Source organism: Prionailurus bengalensis, chromosome F2 (assembly GCF_016509475.1).
Source record: "Prionailurus bengalensis isolate Pbe53 chromosome F2, Fcat_Pben_1.1_paternal_pri, whole genome shotgun sequence".
In the NCBI taxonomy this organism is placed as follows: domain Eukaryota; kingdom Metazoa; phylum Chordata; class Mammalia; order Carnivora; family Felidae; genus Prionailurus; species Prionailurus bengalensis.
In genome coordinates this window covers 34,278,897-34,300,733 of record NC_057353.1, presented here as the reverse complement: position 1 = coordinate 34,300,733, position 21,837 = coordinate 34,278,897, and the positions used below count along the sequence as shown (strand labels likewise).

The 21,837-nt window shown below is 37.6% G+C and overlaps 1 protein-coding gene and 2 pseudogenes across 4 annotated transcripts in view; all 3 read left to right on the top strand.

Annotated features, from left to right (window-relative positions):
• RMDN1 (regulator of microtubule dynamics 1) overlaps positions 1-21,837 on the top strand; it is a 55,263-nt gene that overhangs the window by 2,554 nt on the left and 30,872 nt on the right. For all 4 annotated transcript variants that reach the window (XR_006300495.1, XM_043601315.1, XM_043601316.1 and 1 more), the window contains exon 2: positions 16,334-16,451. Coding sequence is in view for 3 of the 4 variants with exons in the window: in XM_043601315.1 (XP_043457250.1) it covers positions 16,334-16,451 (118 nt within the window). In the remaining variant the exon portion in view is untranslated. The remainder of the gene's footprint in view (positions 1-16,333; positions 16,452-21,837) is intronic.
• On the top strand, positions 6,488-7,888 carry LOC122495562 (annotated as a pseudogene).
• LOC122495560 lies at positions 18,104-21,543 on the top strand (annotated as a pseudogene).

Sequence of the window (21,837 nt, the reverse complement as noted above, 5' to 3'; positions counted from 1 at the left end):
ATGATATTATCTGTGGACTTGTCATTTATTGCCTTTATTATGTTGAGATACGTTCCCTCTGTACCCACATTATTAAGAATTTTATTGTGAATAAATGTTGAATTTTTGTCAGATGCTTTTTGTGTATCTGTTGAATTAATCATGGGATTTGGGGCCTTCATTTTGTTGTGTCACCCTGATTGATTTGCAGATGTTGAATCATCTTGCATCCCTAGATTAAAACCCACTTAATTATGATGTATTATCTTTTCAATGAATTTTTAAAATATATTTATTTATTTGGAGAAAGAGTGAGAGAGCACACATCATGCATGCACGCATGCAGGGGTAGGGCAGAAAGAGAGGGAGAGAGAGAATCCCAAGCAGGCTCTGTGCTGTTAGATCATGAGATTTAGATCACAAGATCATGGCCTGAGCAAAATCAAGAGTTGGACGCTTAACCAACTGAGCTACCTAGGTGCCCCTCAATGGATTTTTTTTTTTTAGTTTAATACTTAACATACAATGTTATATTCATTTCAGGTGTACAGTATAGTGATTCAGCAATTCCATAAATTATTCAGTCCTCATAGAGATTAAGTGTACTCTTAATCCCCTTCACCTGTTTGACCCATCCCTCCACCTACCTCCCTTCTGGTAACTATCTGTTTGTTCTCTATAGTTAAGTGTCTGTTTTGTTTTGTTTTGTTTTCTCTCCTTTCTCTTTGGTTCATTTGTACTGTTGCTTAAATTCCACATATGTGTGAAATCATAGGTATTTGTGTTCTTTGACTTATTTTGCTTACCATTATAGTCTCTAGATCCATCCATGTTGTAAATTGCAAGATTTCATTTTTTTTTATGCCTGAATAATATTCCGTTGCATCTACACCACATCTTTATCCATTCATCTAGCAATGGGCACTTAGGCTGCTTCCTTAGTTTGGCTCTTGTAAATAATGCTGCAGTAAGCATAGATGTACATTTATCCTTTTGAATTAGTGCTTTCATATTCTTTAGGTAAATACCCAGTAGTGCAATTGTGGGATCATAGGATAATTCTATTTAAAAATTTTTTTTTGAGGAGGGGCGCCTGGGTGGCGCAGTCGGTTAAGCGTCCGACTTCAGCCAGGTCACGATCTCGCGGTCCGTGAGTTCGAGCCCCGCGTCGGGCTCTGGGCTGATGGCTCGGAGCCTGGAGCCTGTTTCCAATTCTGTGTCTCCCTCTCTCTCTGCCCCTCCCCCATTCATGCTCTGTCTCTCTCTGTCCCAAAAATAAATAAACGTTGAAAAAAAAAAATTAAAAAAAAAAAAAATTTTTTTTTGAGGAACCACAGCTCCTGGGTGGCTCAGTTGGTTAAGCGTACAACTCCTGATCTCAGCTCAGGTCTTGATCTCAGGTTGTGAGTTCAGGCCCCATATTGGGCTCTGTGCTGGGCGTGAAGCCTGCTTAAAATTTTTGAGGAACCTCCATACTGTTTTTCACAGTGGCTGCACCACTGCATACCCACCAACAGTGCATGAGAGTCCCTTTTTCTCCACACATTTGCCAACATTGTTGTTTCTTGCGTTTTTTATTTTAGCCATTCTGACAAGCATGAGGTGATACCTTATTGTGATTTTGATTTTGATTTCCCTGATGCTGAGTGATGTTGATTTTCCTTTCATGTGTCTGTTGGGTTCTGTATGTCTTCTTTGGAGAAATGTCTTTTCATGGCTTCTGCCTGTTTCTAAATTGGATTATTTGTTGTTTGGGTGTTGAGTTGTAGACAGTTCTTTATATATTTTGGATACTAACCCTTTTTATCAGATATGTCATTTGTAAATATCTTCTTCCACTCAGTAGCTTGTCTGGTTTTGTTGGTTTCCTTTCCTGTGCAGAAGTTTTTTATTTTACTGCAGTCCCAATAGCTTATTTTTGCTTGTTTCCCTTGCCTCAGGAGACATTAAGAAAAATGATGTGGGGGGCTCTGCCTGGCTCAGTCTGTAGACCTTCAACTCTTGATCTCAGGATCGTGAGTTCAATCCCCACATTGGGCATGGAGTTTGCTTAAAAATAAATAAATACAGTATTTAAAAAAGAAAAGAAAAATATTGTTACAGCTGTTGTTAGAGAAATTACTGCCTGTGTTCTCTTCTAGGAGTTTTATGGTTTCAGGTCTCACATTTAGGACCTTGATCCATTCATTTTGAGTTTATTTTTGTGTATGGTGTAAAAAAGTGGTCTAGTTTCATTCTTTTGCCTGTTGTTCAGTTTTCACAACGCCATTGTTGAAGAGACGGTCTTTTTCCCATTGCATATTCTTGCCTCCTTTGTCAAAGATGAATTGACCATATAATTGTGGATTTACGTCTGGTCTCTCTATTGATCTGTTTATCTGCAATTACTGTCTTGATTACTACAGCTTTGTAATATAACTTGAAATCTGGAATTGTGATACCTCCAGTTTTGATTTTCTTTTTCAAGATTGCTTTGTCTCTCCTAGGTCTTTTATGGTTCCATACAAATTTTAGGATTGTTTGTTCCAGTTTTGGGAAAAATCCTGTTGACATTTTTGTTAGGGATTGCATTAAATCTGTAGCTTTCTTGGGGTAGTATGGACATTTTAACAATATCTGTTTTTCTAATCCCATGAGCATGGAATATCTTTCCATTTGTTCATGTTGTCTTCAGTTTCTTTCATCAATGTTTTATAGTTTTCAGAGTACAGGTTTTTACCTCCTTGGTTAAATTTATTTCTAGGTATTTTCTTCTTTTTGGTGCAATTGTAAATGGGGTTGTTTTCTTAATTTCTCTTTCTGCTGGTTCATTATTAGTGTATAGAAATACAGTGGATTTCTGTACATTGATTTTGTATACCGCAGTTTTGTATACTGCAATACTGTAATAACTGAATCCATTTATCAGTCTGGTAGCTTTTTGTTGGAAACTTTAGGGTTTTCTGTATATAGTATCATGTCCTCTGCAAATGGTAAAAGTTTCACTTCTTCCTTACCAGCCTGGATGTCCTTTATTCCTTTCTCTTGTCTGATTGCTGCTGTGGCTAGGACTTCCAGTACTATGTTGAATAAAAGTGGTAAGAGTGGACATCCTTGTCTTGTTTCTGACCTTAGTGGAAAAGCTCTCAGTTTTTCCCCATTGAGTAATGATGTTAGCTGTGAGTTTTTCATATATGGACTTTATTATATTAAGGCATGTTCCCACTAAACCTGCTTTATCCATGAATGGATATTGTATATTGTGAAATGTTTTTTCTGCATCCATTGAAATGATCATTTGGTTTTCTGTTGTAGACTCTAAGTCTAAAGTTCTCTCTTGGTCAATGAGAGAGTGGGACACAGGATGAAAAGCGAGAGATGGCTAATGTCCTGGAAAAGACAAGAGCCTTGAATAAGGGTCCTTGTTCCGTATTTATTAAGATCAGAGGGCTAACAAACATAATGGGCGTGCACAAAGAGACAATGAATCTGTGAACATTAACTCAGGGGCATGAAGGGAAAGGGGTTTTGAATATATATGGTGTTTGGGGTTTGGGTCAATATAAAACAAAATCCTGGCACCGAGCAGATGGGCAGATGGTTGTTAACAGCAGACAGGAGGCGCCATGTCTGTTTATCTTAGCTAGCCTAGGGGATAAAACTGGGCAAATAACCTCAGGGTTAACAAGGCACCTTTTCTTTTGCTAATCAGCTCTTCTCTGGGCATCAATACCCACAGCGCTGAGGTCTGTAGCCCTATTTACCTGTTTACCAAACTTGGTCCTTTCCTCCTGTGAAAGCATCTTTCTACTATAGTACTAAATTGGGGGGCATTTTTGCCATGAATGCCTAATCTTGCTTGCCTCATATACCTTTGTATTGGGGACCTTTGCCGCCCTCTCTGTTCTGGGGGCCCTGGCCCCTCCCTACTTTATTCTGGGGCCTTTGCCCCTCCGTTCTTTATTCTAGGGGTCTTACCTTGTTTACCCAAACTTGGGTGAGAGCACCCTATGGCTTTATAATTCTTTATGCCTTGCTAACCCATTGGTGCAAGCCCAGGGAATTTCTAAGCTTATTCCCCACAGTTTTCATCCTTTCCTTACTGATGTGATGTATCAGATTGGATGATTTGCAGATATTGAACCACCCTTGCATCTTGGGAATAAATTTCACTTGATTGTGGTGAGGGTTTTTGTTTTTTGTTGTTGTTGTTTTTTTCATGTATTTTTGGATTCAGATTGCTAATGTTTTGTTGAGGATATTTGCATCTGTGTTCACCAGAGATATTAGCCTAGGGTTTTCTTTTGTTGTGTCTGGTTTTGGTATCTGGGTAATAATGCTGGCCTCACAGAATGAATTTGAAAGTTTTTCTTTTGTAGTTTTTGGAAAAGTTTGAGAAGAATAGATATTAACTCTTTCTAAATGTTGAGTAGAATTCACCTATGAAGCCATCTGGTCTTGGGCTTTTGTTTGTTTGGCATTTTTTGACTAGTGATTCAATTTGCTGATAATTGGTCTGTTCAGATTTTCTGTTTATTGAATTTGGGGAGATTATATTCACTTCTTCTGGGTTGTCTAGTTTGTGGGTATATGATTTTTCTTAATATTCTCTTAAAGTCCTTTGTATTTCTAAGGTGTCAGTTCTCTTTCACTTCTGATTAAAAAAAATTTAAAAAAAAAATTTTTTTTTTCAACGTTTATTTATTTTTGGGACAGAGAGAGACAGAGCATGAACAGGGGAGGGGCAGAGAGAGAGGGAGACACAGAATCGGAAACAGGCTCCAGGCTCTGAGCCATCAGCCCAGAGCCCGACGCGGGGCTCGAACTCACGGACCGCGAGATCGTGACCTGGCTGAAGTTGGACGCTTAACCAACTGCGCCACCCAGGCGCCCCCAAAAAATTTTTTTTTAATGTTTATTTTTGAGACACCCACCCACCCACCCCGCAGTGGGGGAGGGGCAGAGAGAGTGGGAGACAGAATTTGAAGCAGGCTCCAGGCTCTGAGCTTGCAGCACAGAGCCCAATGTGGGGCTTGAATTCATGATACTTACTCCTGTTATCTTATTAGTCTCTATTTCATTTATTTCTCCTCTGATCTTTGTTATTTCTTTTAGTAGCTTTCAGGGTGTTTTTGTTTGTTTGTTTTTTATTTTTTTGTTTTTGTTTTGATCCTTGAGATGTAAAATTAGGTTTTATATTAGGAGGTTTATTTTTGCTTATTTAAATGTAGGAATAGATTGCTCTGAGCTTTTCTCTTAGACCTGCTTTTGCTGCATCCCATAAGTTTTGATATGTTGTATCTCCACTTGCACTTGCTTCAAAGTATTTTTAAATTTTTCTTTTGATGTCTTCTTTGACCTATTGGTTGTTCAGTAGCATGATGTTTAATCTCCACATATATATGAATTTTCCAGTTTTCTTCTTGTAATTTATTTCTAGTTTTATACCATTATGTTTGGAAAACCACCTGATATGATTTCAGTTTTCTTAAGTTTATTAAGACTTAATATATGATCTTATGATCTGGCTAATATGATCTGTCCCCAATAATGTTCCATTGAGAAGAATATGTATTCTCTTGCTTTGAGATGGAATGTTCTGTATATGTTAAGTACATCTGGTCTAATATGTTGCTTAAGGCTTATATTTTTTAATTGCTTTTCTGTCTTTGTGATCTAGCCACTTATGAAAGTGAAGCTTGAAGTCCCCTACTATTACCATATTGCTATTTCTGCCTTTAGGTCTGTTAATACTTGTTTTATATACTTAGGTGCATAAATATTCACAAGTATTATATCTTGTTGGATTGAGCCCTTTATCATTATGTAATGACTTTGTCTCATTATAATCTTTGTCTTAATGTCTACTTTATTTCATGTAAGTATACCTTTCTGTAGTTCACATTTGCATCAGATATCTTTTTGCACCCTTCACTTTCAGTTTGTGTCCTTAAAGCCAAAGTATGTCTCTTGTAGGCAGCAGCATATAGTAGAGTCTGATTGCTGTTTTTTTTTTTTTTTAATTTTTATTTTTTAACATTTGTTTTTGAGGGAGCAAGACAGAGACAGTGTGAGTGGGGGAGGAGCAGAGAGAGAGGGAGACACAGAATCCAAAGCAGACTCCAGGCTTTGAGCTGTCAGCACAGAGCCCGATGCAGGACTTGAACTCACGAACTGAGAGATTATAACCTGAGCCGAAGTCAGATGCTTAACCCACTGAGCCACCCAGATGCCCCTTGTTTTTTTTTTTTTTTTTTTTTTAATCCATTCATCTGTCTTTTGATTGGAGAATTTGGTCTATTAACATTTAAAATAATTATTGTTAAGTATGAATTTACTATTGCTATTTTGTTTATAGTTTTCTGGCTGTTTTGTTACTCCTTTGTTGCTTTCTTCTCTTGCTCTCAGCCTTTGTGATTGATGATTTTTTTGTAGTGGTATGCTTAGAATACTTTCTTTTGTGTGTGTTTAAGACTTACACAAAACATTTTAAGAGTTATAATAGCTGTCTTATTCTGACAGTGCTGAGATACACCAAGCAGGAGCGGGAACAAAGGAGAGGAGTGGGGAGGATGGTGAGTTGGGCGGGGGAGAGCCCCTGGCTGGCTGCCAGAACATTGTAGCAGGAGGAAGTCCAAGTGTCACTTCAGTTCAATTCAAGGAGCGGGTGCCTGGGAACTGAGCACCTTGATTAACAATAATGGCTGGAGCTCATCTTACAAGTTATAAGTTACAGGAGAGTTGGCCAGAAAGGACAACAGTCACATCCCCACTCTGTCCCCACTCTTGGCCCTTGGAGACCCTCACATTGCCCTATGCTGGAACTGGGGGGAGGGAGGAGGGAATTCCAGAATGAAAAGCAAGAAAGGTGTTGTTTCAGCGTCGAACAGTGAGATGGAGGATCATGACAACATGTATGTCCCCCTGGACCTTTCCTCTGCTGGTGCAGCAAGAGAAGGCAGAAGGGCAACCTGCTCAAGGAATCTGTTCAGATTCTCTGTGATTGGCTGTATGAGCACTGATACAATGCCTATCCTTCAGAGCAAGAAAAAGCATTACTGTTCCAACAACATGCCTATCTACACTACATGTTTGTAACTGATTTATCATCACTTGCTGCAGACACTTCACTGATATGCTGAGAAAAGATGGCAAAGATCCAAATCAGTTCACAGTTTCCTGCCGTGGGGCCAGGATTTCTGAAGTGAGCTCTGTGGAGTCAGCAATGTGCGTCAAAAACTTTATACCATCTCTAGCAGAGAGCTCATTGCATTCCTGTACAGCTGGACCAAACCCATCCCCAGGGAGGCCACTGTCCCCAAGCTGTCATCCCCAGGATCAATATTGGCCCGTCCATCAATGATTTGTCATATGATTGTGACTGCATTGAAAAACATACCTTTCTGTCTCTGCCAGCCAGTTGCTATGGAACAAAACACAGTTATACAGGAAAATACAGCAAGCAGCTTTACAGACAACCTCCCTCATTTGCTGAAAGGACACATGTAAATCCAGACAAAGTACAAATATACAGAGTGGTCTTTTCAACACTCCTCCCCTACTGCACTGAACCTCAACTAGGATTTTAGTGGATTTCAGCTTCTAGTGGATGTTGCATTCAATTGGGCTGCAAATATGGTGCTTCAGGCAAAATTTACAGCTTAACCCTTTTTCAAACGAAACAGTTTTCACAAATGTTATGATTTCCTGGTTGATGGGAAAAAATAAATCGCATTATTTTACAACACACACACATACGCATGCACAAACATATATGTATATGTGTATTCTAGTTTATTTTTAGAGAGAGCGAGCACTCGTGCATGCCTGCAAGTGAGGGGAGAACAGAGAGAAAGAAAGACTCCCAAGCAGGATCTGCACTGTCAGCACAGAGCCTGATGCAGGGCTCAGTCTCAGGAACCATGAGATCATGACCTGAACCGAAATCAAGAGTCAGACACTTAACCAACTGAAGCACCCAAGTGTCCCTATTTCATATATTTTTTTAACTAATATTTGACATGGGATTGCTGAAATGAAGCTTTTTGTTACTGAGCTGTTTTCAAGGAAATACAATTAATCCAAGAACTCTAAACTCAAAGCTACTGTAGAAACAAAGGATTTAAAAAAAAATATTTCTTGGTAGGTTATTCATAATGTAAGATGGTTATCCAAATCACGTGATTTTATTTTTCTCTCTCTTCTCCCTTCCCTTCTTATTTTTTTCCAGACTGCAATACTTAGAGAAACTATAGTATCTTCTCATTTTCATGTGGAACAGGATGCCCACATACTAATTAATAAATTTTCAGTTTTTTTCTCAAGCATGAATCTTGATTGATGCCTTTTTCCATGATAAAATGAAGTATTTTCCTAAAAAAAAAAAAAAGTTACAACAGTCTATTTGAAGTCGAGAGCCACTTAGTCAAAATGTTTTCTAAAAGCCTTTTTAAAGTTTATTTCTTTATTTAAGTAGTCTCTAAACCCAACATGGGGCCCAAACTCATGACCCTGATATCAAAAGTCACATGCTCCTCTGATTGAGCCAGCCAGGTACCCGTAGAATGTCTTCTGAAGTTTTATATTTTTACACTTCCTCCATATTTTGTGTTTTCAGTGTCATGATGTCATGATTTATTTCTTTTCATTTTGTGTATTCCTCAACAGATTATTGAATTTACAATTATTTTTACTTTCATACTTTAATCTTACTAGCTTTGTAAGTGATTAACCTAGCACCTTTGCAACATTTGATTATTCTGTATTTTACTATATTTGCCTTTACTTATGAGATTTATACAGTTGATCTTTGAACAACACAGGGGTTAGGGGCAGCAAACCCTCCCCCCCATGCAGATGAAATCTGTGTATAACTTTTGACTGTACAAAAACTTAATTACTACCAGCTTACTAGGAAGCCTTAATAATATAAGGAATTAACACATTTTAAATATTATATGTTCTTATAATTTTTATAATATTCTTATATCTTTATAATTAAGTAAGCTGGATAAAAGAGAATATTATCCAGAAAATTATAAAGAAGAGAAAATACATTTACAGTACCATACTATAAAATATCTGGGTATAGGTGGACCCATAAAATTAAAACCCTTTTGTTCAAACTGTGTTGTTCAAGAGTTAATTCTTAGGATGCCTGGGTGGCTCAGTCGGTTGAGCGTCTGAGGCTCAGGTCATGATCTCACAGTTTGTGAGTTCGAGCCTTGCATTGGGCTCTGTACTGACAGCTCAGAGCCTGGAGCCTGCTTTGGAATCTGTGCCTCCCTTTCTCTGTGCCCCTCCCCTGCTTGCACTCTGTCTGTCTCTCTCTCTCTCTCTCTCTCTCTCAAAAATACAGATTAAAAAAAATTAAAAGAGCTCATTGCATTCTCATGTTTTCCTGTTACCAATTAGCACTTTTGTTTCAGATTCTTTAAAGAAGACTCCTTAAGATTACCTGTAAAGCTGGTCTTGTGGTGATGAACTTACTTTGGTTTTGCTTATCTGAAAAACTCTTTATTTTTCCTTCAATTCCAAAGGACAACTTTGTTTGGTAGACTATTCTTGATTGGCAATTTTTTTTTCTTCTACCACTTTGGATATGTGCCACTTTCTTCAGATTTGCAGTTTCTTCTGAAATATATGTTCATTCTTGTGTGAAGGGTTTTCTTTGTATATAACAAGTTGCTTTTCTTTTGCCACTTTTAAGATTCTTTAGTAGTAATATGTCTTGGTGTGGGTGTCTTTGGGCTCATCTTATTTGTAACTCTGCTTTCTTTATCTGGATATCTGTTTTCTTCCCCAGGTTAGTGAAATTTTTAGCCTTTTCTTTCTTGAAATAAGTTTTCTGCCCCTTTCTCTTACTCTTCTCCTTCTGGGACACCTATAATATGAATGTCGGTCTGCTTGATATTACCTTGTAGGTCCCTTAAGCTGTCTTCACTCTTTTTCATTCCTTTTTGCTGCACTGATTAGATGAGTTCCACTGCCTTGTCTTAGAGTTCATGCATACTTTCTTCCATTCCATCTAGTCTGCTGTTGAATCTCTTAGTTACTTTTTTTTTTTTTACTTTTTTTTTTTTTACTTTTTTTTTTTAACATTTATTTATTTTTGAGACAGAGAGAGACAGAGCATGAACAGGGGAGGGTCAGAGAGAGAGGGAGACACTTAATCTGAAACAGGCTGCAGGCTCTGAGCGGTCAGCACAGAGCCTGACGCGGGGCTCGAACTCACGGGCCATGAGATCATGACCTGAGCCGAAGTCAGATGCTTAACCGACCAAGCCACCCAGGCGCCCCTCTTAGTTACTTTTCAGTGTAGTTATTGTCTTCAGCTCTGTGACTTCTCTTTGGTACTTTCCTGTATTTTCAAAATTATCACTTTTTTCATTCTTATTAGCTTGGTAAGCTAATAAGCTTGGTAAGCACCTTTATGACCATTATTTTGGACTCTTTATCAGGTAATTCACTTACTTCTGTTTCATTAAGGTCTTTTTCTGAGGTTTTACTTTGTTTTTTGTTTGTAGCATAATTCTTCTGTTTTTTCCCCCTTGACTCTGAGATTTTTATGCATTAGCTAAAACAGCTATCTCTTCCATTCTTGAAGGAATGGCTTCTGTAGGAGAAGCCATTGTAGCTTTATTTAATCCTGCCCTAGTTCTTAGCTGTCCCTCAAACCTTTGTGATTATCCAGGCAGCTTTATTCTTAGTGGCTCCTAGTAGTTGAGGTTGTGCCAAGACCTGTCAGTGTCCTAAGAGGGAGGATCTCAGTCAGTACCTAGAGTCAAACTGATTGGAAGCCAGACCTTAGGGCAGTAGCTTTTAAAGTATGCCAGTATCCCTTTTTCAGGGGGAAGACTGGGAGTTGGGCTTTCTGTCTGCTCCCTTTGTATTGAGCTCTGGGGTGATAGTTAGTTAATAACTGTTTCTTTGTTTGCTACCATTCCATTGAACCCCTGAGCACAAGCCTTGCTGACCCTCAGAACCAGGCTGTTAGAGTGGGTGGGGGGCCTGGTGGGCTATATTTCCGTTTCCTCTGTGTTGCAGCTGCAAAACCCTGTGAGCCAGATGCCTACACAAGCTGTTTTCTTCAAGACATTGACAGTGTGGGATGGGACAGAGAGAGAGTGTAAAAATGCTGCCTACCAACCAGCCTCCTTAGTCTCTGTGGTTGGCCCCAAGATATGTTTTTAAGTAGAAGCCTGTAACTCAGTCCATAGCTATAAAGATAAGCCAATAGGCCTCTTTAACAGAATAACTGGGGATGTGTTTTGGTCTGCTGTGCCCTGGTTTGGGGGTGGGGGACTGCGGCGGCTTTGGGAAAAGCCTGTTAAGAACTGTTTTAGTATTTGTTGAAATCCTCTTATGCCCGCAAATGTAAGCCCCGTTGGCCACCAGAGCCAGGCAATCAAGTGGCATCCCCTAAGTGGAAGTTGCAAAAGAAGCTGGGGTACTAGAAGTGTACATATCTTTTTCAGTTGATCCCAGTGACCTGGAGCACAGCAGAGGGAGAGCACGATGATTGCACCTTTCCTCCGAGGACTCTGGAGGAAATTGTTGAAGGCCTCTAGATATGTATTAAATTAGATGCTTGTCCTTCAGGCTGAAGTTTTAAGATACACAAGTAAGCCTTTTTCACAGAAAGTGTGGGTACTTCTCAATTAGTTGCATTTGTGCTAGGCTCTGGGGTGGGCGAATTTGCACAAACCCTTTAAGAACTGTTTTTGGTTACCCATATATAGTCTTGTAGATCTCATGGATGTGAACTCCATTCACTTTCTAAGCTAGATGTCTGGAGTCTTGTCTCTTGGGTGTAGTTCTTAAAAGTTGGGGTACCTGATGTGGTTTTCAAATTCTCTTCAGGGAGAAGCTTGGGATTGTGAGTTCCCTTCTGATTGTGGGTTAGCATACCACAGTTGGGGTTTATAGCAAGATTTTGTTTCACCTCTCCTCATTTTCATGTGGATTTTTTTCCCCATTTGTGTAGTGTGAAGGAATCACTCAGCTAATCTTTGGGTTTCTTTCAGAGGAAATGGTTTGACTTGTAGCTGTAGATTTGGTGTGTCTGTGAGAGGACATGTGTTCAGGATCCTTCTACATTGCCATCTTGAACCAGGCCCACTGGGGACTGCTTTAGAGGCTGCCTACCACACCAGATTCAGAAAACCTTATTAATGATGTTAAGTATTTCTGATTTTATTCTAAAAATTTTTAATGTTTATTTTTTGAGAGAGAGAAAGACAGAATGTGAGTGGGGGAGAGGCAGAGAGAGGAGACACAGAATTCGAAGCAAGCTCCGGGCTCTGAGCTGTCAACACAGAGCCCAGTGTGGGGCTCGAATTCACTAACCATGAGATCATGACCTGAGCCAAAGTTGGATGCTCAACCGACTGAGTCACCCAGGCACCCCTAATTTTTTCTAAAGGTTGTAAGAAACCATGAAAAAGTTTTAAACAGGGAAATTATTTGATCAGATTTTTGTGCAAAAAATAACTTTGTCTAGGACCAAGAATGGATAGGTTAGAGTGTATTCTGTACACCGGATAAGTGATCATTGCTATAGCACAGGTGAGAAATGTAGTAGTTTGAACTTTAGTGGTAGCCATGGAAATGGAAATAAGTGGATGCATTCAAAGTACATTAAGGATGTGAACTTAGTGGACCTAAAAATAGCTTTGATGTGGAAGTTGAAAGGAAGGAGTCGAGTTAGTTTTTCAAGTTTCTGGCTAGAACAACAAGATAGATGGTGACGCTATTTGCTGGAATAGGAGGACAGAAGCAATTTGGAGAGGTAAAGAGGGAGATGAGATGTTTTGGGCTAATTAACGTGACTGTCATGAGATAGCCAAGTTGACGTATAGAATAGACAGTAGTTTGATAGGTCTGGTGTTTACTTTCTGAAGTCTGAGCTGGAGATACAGATTCAGGAGTCTTTAGCATATAGTTGTAAATGATGACATGGTAGAGGTTGAAAGTACTTTCTAGTAAGACTAGAAGAAGGCCTAGTACATACTATGGAGAAATTCCAACATTTAAGAGGAGGAGGAGCTGACAGGAAATTAGGAAGAAAACAAGGAGATATGGTAGGCACACATTCCTTTCTATCTAGTGATGAGTTTGTATTTTTGAATTCCTTCTAGCTTGAACTTAGTATAATCAATGTTGAAGAAAAGATCTATCTAAGACATAGCCTGCTTCTTTGGTTGAATAAATATTTTTTGGGAATTCATTATATGAAAGGCATTGTACAGAGTATTGGAGGTGCAAAGTGAAATGGCACATTCTAACTGTCTCAGAGTCTCACAAGTTGTTAGTGTCTTTAGGGGGCCACTGAGTCCTGATTCTTTTAATTGACTTTTTTTTAGTTCCAGAAACATGATTTTTATCTATTTTCTCACAGATGAGCAGAGAGCTGCTTCACATTAACCAAACTAGTAAAAGAGTACAACTGGTAAGCTGTCACTTCATTAATTTACAGTAAGAAATATAAATGTCAGCTGCCCAATACTGCATTTTCTCCCCTCTCAGAAAGCTAGAATATTATTTGTTGAGCATGACATCAGCATGAGGATGAACACTGTAAATGTATAGTTTTTTCAAGTTATAATCATCTCTGCAAACGTTTCTACCTTGTGATACATCTGCAGTAAAAATAGGGAACTAGGAGACTTACTGATGAAATCTTAGTCTTTTCCTTCTTTTTCTAAGTATCACTACCACCATACACACTCACTCCCCATACCCTGTGTCCCTAACCCCATCTTCTCCTTGGTAAATATGAATTAACTCAGAAAATTAAATGTTAAAATTGTAACTTTGTCAAATTCAGTTTTCCTATTTTGCTGTTTTGTTTTGAATCCAGTTTTGTGCAGTATCTTGAATATTCATGCTCAAAAAAGTAAACAAAGCACTCAGCAAATTGGAGTGTGTTGGATTCCTCATTCCTGTCCTACATCCTTATGAGAAGTTAAAATATGGGTCAGATGTGAGTCATGAGAGAGACTCTAGAATGGCTACAAGGTTTTTTGTTGGCTTTTTTTTTTTTAACCTAAACATCTGGAAGAATGGAAACTCTAGTTTCCATTTACCCTGAAAAGGGAAGTTGTAAGGTGGGTAAAGTTAAAGGAAGCAGTAGCTGTTTTAGCTTATAAATGTGAGATGCCTGTTGTACTTCATGTGGAGGTAGATGTTGATGAAGCTGCTGGATGCATGATTCTGAAATTCAGAGGAGTCATCCAGACTTCATATTTTGTTTGTATGTTTTTAACACATTGATGGTATTTAAAGACATGAGATCACCAAAATGAAACAAGTAGAGAAACGATCTGGGACTAAGCCCAGAATATTCCTGGCTAGTGAGGAACCAACCAAAGCAAAGGAGCAGTTGCTGAAACTGCAGATAATGATAGTAGTATCCAAAAGCCAAGAGGAAAGTGTTCCAAGAGTGAGAGAACACAGCAAGTGCTGAAGAAAGGGGCTGGATAGACTAGAAAGAGGCATGAGGAAATTGAGGGTGGTGGTGGTAGTGGATATTTTCATTATCTTGATTGTGGTCATAGTGATGGTTTTATGGGTTTATATGCATGCTTTAATGAATTGTACATGTTAAGTTTGCGATTTATTTTATGTCACTTATGTCTCAATAAAGTTGCTTTAAAAAATTAAAGAGCCGTTCATGGCTTTAAAAAAAAAAAAAAAAAGAAATGATCAGCTGTCCAATACTGTTGATAGGACAAGGAAGCTGAGAATTCAGAATTGACCATAGGAAATAGCTGCATCCTGGGTTACCTTAACTAGAACACTGTCAGTGGAGTTGTGGGGATAAAAGTCATTTGTGTGAGTTCAAGAGTGAATGGGAAGAGAGGAAGTGGAGACAGAGCACAGGCAACTTTTTTTTTTTTTTAATATTTATTTATATTGAGAGAGTGCACTGACGTATACAAGCAGGGAGAGGGGCAGAGAGAATCAGACAAAGAATCCCAAGCAGACTCCACACTGTTAGTGTGGTGCCTGACATGGGGCTCCATCCCATGAACCATGAGATCATGTCCTGAGCCGAAATTGAGTTGGAAACTTAACTGACTAAGCCACCCAGGCGCCCTGAGTAGAGACAACTTTTTAAAACTTTTGCTGTAAAGAGAAGTTAGAAATGAGACTAAAGAGAGAAGTGAATTCAAGAGGAAGTTTTAATTTTTAAAAGAAAATCACAACTTATAAAGATAGTATAGCTTGGCTCATACCAGTGGGAATGAATCAACAGAAAGGGAAAAAATGATACTATTTATGTGAAAGAGAAGAACTGTTGTAGCAAAGAATTGGTGGAGTGATGTCCATATATATACTCTTTCTTTACCATTGGTTTTGAGAATTCTGGCCATAATTATGACAATTAATTTATAAATATGTTTGAATATGCTCTTTATTTTATTCATTGTTTAATTAAAAAACTGGGTTTTGTGGATCACTTTTGAAGATATATTTAAAAGCCATGTACATTTTTTATGTGTAGTAATCACCATATTTGATAATACTCATCTCATCTGTTAAGATTGGTACTTATATGTTAGAATCTTATATTTTATTTCATGCAGTTACAATATCCATGCCTCCTCAAATGAAATATAGATCTGGGGTGCCTGGGTGCTTCATTTGGGTGTGCATCTGACTTTGGCTTAGGTCATGATCTCACAGATCATGAGTTCAAGCCCCGCGTCAGGCTCTGTGCTGACCGGTCAGAGTCTGGGGCCTGCTTCAGATTCTGTGTCTCCCTCTTTCTCTGCCCCTCCCTGCTTGTGCTATGTCTCTGTCTCTCTCAAAAATAAATAAACATTTGAAAAAAAATTTTTAAAAATGAAATGTAGATCTTATAAATAGCACTTACCAGCATAACTGTGATTGTTAGATAAGTTACTATCATTAGCCTTAGCCATTGTTAAGAAACTTTTCTTGAAAAAGGATATACTCTCCCTATAAGGTAACTTTGTGAAATAGTTTCACTGAAGAATTTGATAGATAAATTTTGAGCTTCCAATATTCTTTTTCTTTTAAGTTGATTTATTAATTTTGAGGGAGAGAGAGAGGGACAGGGAGGAGCCAGAGAAAGAATCCAAGCAATCTCTGCACTGTCAGTGCAGAACCTGATGCACGCCTCAAACTCTAGGAACTGTGCCAGACCATGACCAGAACCAAAATCAAGAGTCGGACGCTTAACTGACTGAGCCAACCAGGTACCCCTGAACTTCCAATATGCTTAGGATTGATTGCTTTGGGGGTAGGAGAAAATTGATGTGATTTTTTTATTAATGTAATTTTTGCTAGGAGTAGCTGTTCCTGCAAATTTTGTGTTTGATAACTCTGACCATAATTGTTTCCATAGGTGATGGGAAACCTAGGAGCTTTCAAAAGAAGCCTTTTATTCTCAGCCTTATCTTATTTGGGTTTTGAAGCATATCAAGTATTTTCCCAGGCTGCTGTGGTTCATGCCATAGCCAAAGGTAAGCCTAAGCTAAACATGTGGACTACTTAGAGTTATTTATGTTTTTTATATTTTGTTAATGACTTAGAGTTGTTTTTGAATAGGTAATGAAACTAACATTGTTAAAGGATGTATTATTTTCTGCTTTTCTCTACTTGTTAGTCTGATAATATATATGTGTATGTATGTATATATATGTATGTATCTGTGTGTGTTATATCTGTGTGAATATGTATATATATCTGTATATATATATAATTTCTCCTAGCAATTAGAGTTCCTTCAGTGAGAAATACTCTATTAATACTTTGTAGTTTTATGGGACCCTTGGGGTAAGAATGTTTTTTACATTTTTAAACGGTTGAGGGATTTGTCAGGGAGAGATATATATACCACAAAGACTATATCTGGCCCTTATGACACAATGATTTGTTTGTTTCCTTAATTCCAAGGTATTACACTCTTCTTGGTATAGTTAGGAAAAGCCCAATTACTTTGAGGTAGAAGTATTTTATTTACCAACAATGCAATTTTGTACTAAATATCAAGTAACTGATAGAAAAGTAAAAAAATTCCATCACATTTTTTATTTGGCATTCTATAGATAAGTAAACATAGACTTGCCATATGTAAAAAATTAAATGTAATTAAACCAGTTGTGTATGTAGAGAGAGCCATAATTTCAGTATATTAGGAAAAAAAACCCTTTTTTTAATGTTTGTTTATTTTTGAGAGAGAGAGAGAGGGAGTTGAGGAGAGGCAGAGAGAAAGGGAGACAGGATCCAAATTGGGATCTGGGCTGACAACAGAGAGCTTGGTGTGGGACTTGAACTCACGATCCACAAAACCATGACCTAAGCCAAAGTTGGACACTTAACTGACAGACTGCCCCAGGTGCCCCAGAAAAAAAACTTTTAATTTATGGGTTAAACCTTTTTATTTTTTATAGTCCCCACCTTTTAATCATCAAGAAAGTGACTGGGGAAGGAAGCAGAGATTTTATTTTGAATAGATGTTCTTTTTAAAGTTGTGATAGATGAAGAATTTGAGAATATTAGCCAAAAACTACTAGTTATTTATTGATTTCATTCGCCCATGACTATTCTTATCTTTAAAAGAGCAAATAATTGAGAATTACTATGTTTTTGTTTTATCTTTTCCTTTTTTAATGGATAATTTTTATGAAGGATAAAGTAGAGGATTTGATTCCATAGACTTTTCACCCTAACCTCAATTCTCATAGAAACCTTGTAAAGTAGTTAGAACAAAAGTGTATTATGACATGATAGTTTTTTAAAACTTATCCTTGAGAGGTGTTGCAGTTTTAAGATTTTTCTGTGTGTATGTGTGTGTGTGTGTGTTCGTATTCCATTATGGTATTTAAAAAAATTTTTTTTTAAATTTATATTTATTTATTTTTGAGAGACAGAATGAGACAGAGCATGAGTGGGAGGAGGGGCAGAGAGAGTAGACCCAGAAGCTGAAGTAGGCTCCAGGCTCCGAGCTGTCAGCACAGAGCCCGACGTGGGGCTCGAACCCACGAACTATGAGATCATGACCTGACCTGAAGTCAGACACTTAGCCGACTGAACCACCCAGGCGCCCCTGCTATTTTTTTCAAAGTGAACTCTGCCCAAGGTGGGCTTAAACTTAGGACCCAGATATCGTGAGTCACATTCTTTACTGACTGAGCCAGCCAGGCTCCACCCATTATAGTATTAACTTTTGAAAAGAAGCTCAAAGTTAAAATTTCTTCAAAGTCAAAGTGTCGGAGCAGAAATGAGAACTTTAATCAATTTTTTTTCATCTGTCACAGTTTCAGTTTGCTTTAGCACCATTTCCTTACAGAAAATTAGTGCAAATTTGTAGTGCTTCCCTGAGCAACAAAATATGGCACTTTGAGAGGCAAAGCTGAAATTAATTTTAGCTTTAATGGTAATAGCCCCTTTTTTCAAAGGTGTTTTTATTTAAAATTACTGTGTATACAGTAGATTAAAAAGAACATTTTAATGTGCTAGACAGCTTGTGAGGGTCGCACAAACTGGGTGTGGTCTTGCGTAGCCACAGTAGCTAGCTGGCAGGGTGGGGTGGGGGAGGAGAATTAGGGGTTTAGTGTGTTAAACCTGTTTCTTTATGCCTCAAAGAACACTGATGTGGCTTTTTTCCCCATTCTCTTCCTCTACTTGCATGAGACAACATGAGCTGGGCTGGGGGAATCTTGTGGGCAAGCCAGAGGCCAGGCACCATAGGAGTGAATTTCTTTTGCCTAGGGATGGCTCTGTGTCCCTGCCAGGTGGCATGCATCTCCTTTAGGGACAGCTGGTCCTTCAGTCCAATCTCCAAGATTATAACTGTCAGGTGTGAACTTACTAAGAATTTCACTTCAGAGGAGACAGTTCATCACAATAAGATCTCCATTATAGGAACTGGATCAGTTGGCATGGCCTGTGGTATCAACATCTTATTCAAAGGCTTGAGTGATGAAGTTGCCTTTGTGGATGTTGATGAAGGCAAACTGAAGAGTGAGACAGTGGATCTTCAACATGGCAGCTCTTTCATGAAAATGCCAAATATATTTTCCAGCAAAGATTACCTTGTCAGTGCAAACTCCAACCCAGTGATTATCATAGCAGGTGCATGTCCAGGAAAAGGACAAACATGCCTTGATGTAGTCAAGAGAAATGTGTCCTTCTTTAAATTAATGATTCCCAATATTACCCAGTATAGTCCCCAGTGCAAAATGATAGTGGTTTCCAGTCCAGTGGATATCTTAACTTATGTAGCTTGGAAGTTGAGTGCATTTCCCCTGTTATTGGAAGTGGCTATATCTGGATACTGCCCATTTCTGTTTCTTTATTGGGCAAAGGCTCGGTATCCACTCCAGAAGTTGTCATGGATGGAGTTAACATTGCTGGTATCCCCTTGAAGGATCTGAATTCAGAAATAGGAATGGATAAAGATCCTGAGCACTGGGAAAATGTCCCCAAAGAAGTGATAACCTGTGGTTACGAGATGGTTAAAATGAAATGTCATACTAATTGGGCTGTTGGCTTATCTGTAGTTAATTTAATGGAAAGCGTTTTGAACTATCTTAGGAGAGTGCATCCAATTTCCACCATAACTAAAGGCCTCTATGGAATAAATGAAAAGGTATTCCTTAGTGTTCTTTGTATCCTGAGAGAGGATGGTATTGCAAACGTTCTAAAAATAAACCTGACCCCTGAAGAGGCGGTCTGTTTGAAAGAGTGCAGAAAAGCTCTGGGAAATACAGAAGGAGATCAAGGTTTAAAGTAGTTTAAAACCACCCTTATGAAGTTATTGATGGAGAGATAGTAGTTATAGGATTATATATCAAACTTTTGAATAAACTTGAATTCATATATGTGTATATATAGTAGTTGCTATTTGGTCTAAATGTATGATGTATGTGTTTAATGTGTTATAGAAGTTCTGGTTCTTTTCATCCAGTATATACCAATTCTTTCATTCTGGCTGGATTTTGTATTCATTTATATGCTGTTTTAAAAAAAAAGTTGTAACTTCCTCTACAAATGTAAAAATAAAAGTATTTACAAACAAAAATAGCTCTGTTGATTCCAATTCTAACACCAAATAAAACCTTGATTTGACCTTGAAAAACAATTTTTAATATTCTAAGGTGTAACTTATTCTGAAATCTAAATGTATTTATTACAGATTTTAATGAAAGCTGCCTTATATTTTAGAATCCTTCCTGTGTTTTCAAGCATATTTTGAGCACTTAGAACGTTGATACAAAATATGGAGTATGGATATTAGCCTACTTTGATTTTCTTTAGCTTTGTTTTCTTACATAAAATGTCATTTTATAATTAGTTGATTGGCATGCTCATTATAATTTGTGAGACTAGGCCATAGCCCTTGGGGAAAAAAATCAATTATTGATAAAATATAGAGATCAGATTTTCTTTTAACTTGGAAAATGATTCATGTTCCTATAAAGTCTTAATTCCATCACTCCTTACAAGTTTTACTCTGTCATATATCTGACTCCCATTTGGTGTGCTGTGATCTTTGTATTTTTTAGGAAATGATCTTTAGAGAACTCTGCTCATCAAAACGTCTCTTTAGAGCTGCTTCACCATTGAAGCCAATTAAAATTTTTTTTCCTCATCAATATACTGGGATAAAATCCTATTCTGAAGTGAGATGTTTTTAGAAATTAAGGGTATATATATTTTTTTGAACTTTCATTTGGATGGGATTCTGGAACTCATTTTTAAAATGGTAATGTCTATATTTACCACAAGATAATGCAAATACCCACTTGGTCGTAATTGAAGAACTCCAGTAGAAAGTTTTTCATTATTTCCTTAAAATAGACAAAATTTAAAACTCCTAAAGATATGCTAATACAGTCACAGTACTCGTGTGTGTGTGTGTGTGTGTGCGCGCGTGTGTGTGTGAAAGTTCACTTGTAAAGTACCTAAAAGATAATTATAAGTGGCCCATTAATAAATAAAGATTCGTCATATCACTTCACTTGTCTCTCTTCATTTACCTGTATTGATTCCTCTTTGATGAATCCAAAGAACTGAGGCTAGTGCTCCTTCATCTGTGTTTCATTGTACTACAGCAGGGCATAAAGAGGTACTGTGCATCCAGTACTGCTTAGGCACAGTATTGTTGATGTGAAAAATTTGCCTTAAATTTTGATGATGTTGTTGCTACTTAGGGCCTTCTAACCCTAGAAAAATCCTAGAGTATCTGAAAAAATCTAGATACTCATTTGTAAGTTCTATAAGGAGAAACTTCTAGAAATAGAGCTGTTTTGCTTGCTTAGAGGAGTAGAGTTTTTGTCCAGATACCTCTCACATGGTTAAGAGTACACATACCAAGAAAAACCAGAAAGCCAAAATTTACTAACTTAAGTCACATCAGTGACATTTTTTTAAATTCTAAAAATTATCTTGTGCATATTCATTTTAGGCTAAATTTAAGATTTCATTGTACAGCTGAATTAATATCTCAGTTCATCCTGGATATTCATTATTAAGTTGAAAAGTAATTTACTTTAAAAGTGTAGTCCATTTTATAGAATATGTCTCTTTATGTCAGTAACATAGCTTATTTTTAAATATTTCAGGAAAAGTACAGAGCATTAAACAAGTAAAAAAAAAAAACAAAACAAAACACAGCTGATTTGCAGATATGAGTGGTCTACAGTATGCTCCCACCCTAGTGCCTATGTGAGTCTGTAGTATCAGAGTAAGTGCATTTTTTTCTTGTAAATTGCACACTGTATGATTTTACAAATTTCTGTTTAAGAATTAAAAACATATTTAAACCCTGGATATTATAGCTTATGGTACTATACTGTATAACAAAGAAATAGGAAGTAAGTGATTTAAGAAGTTAAGAATAGG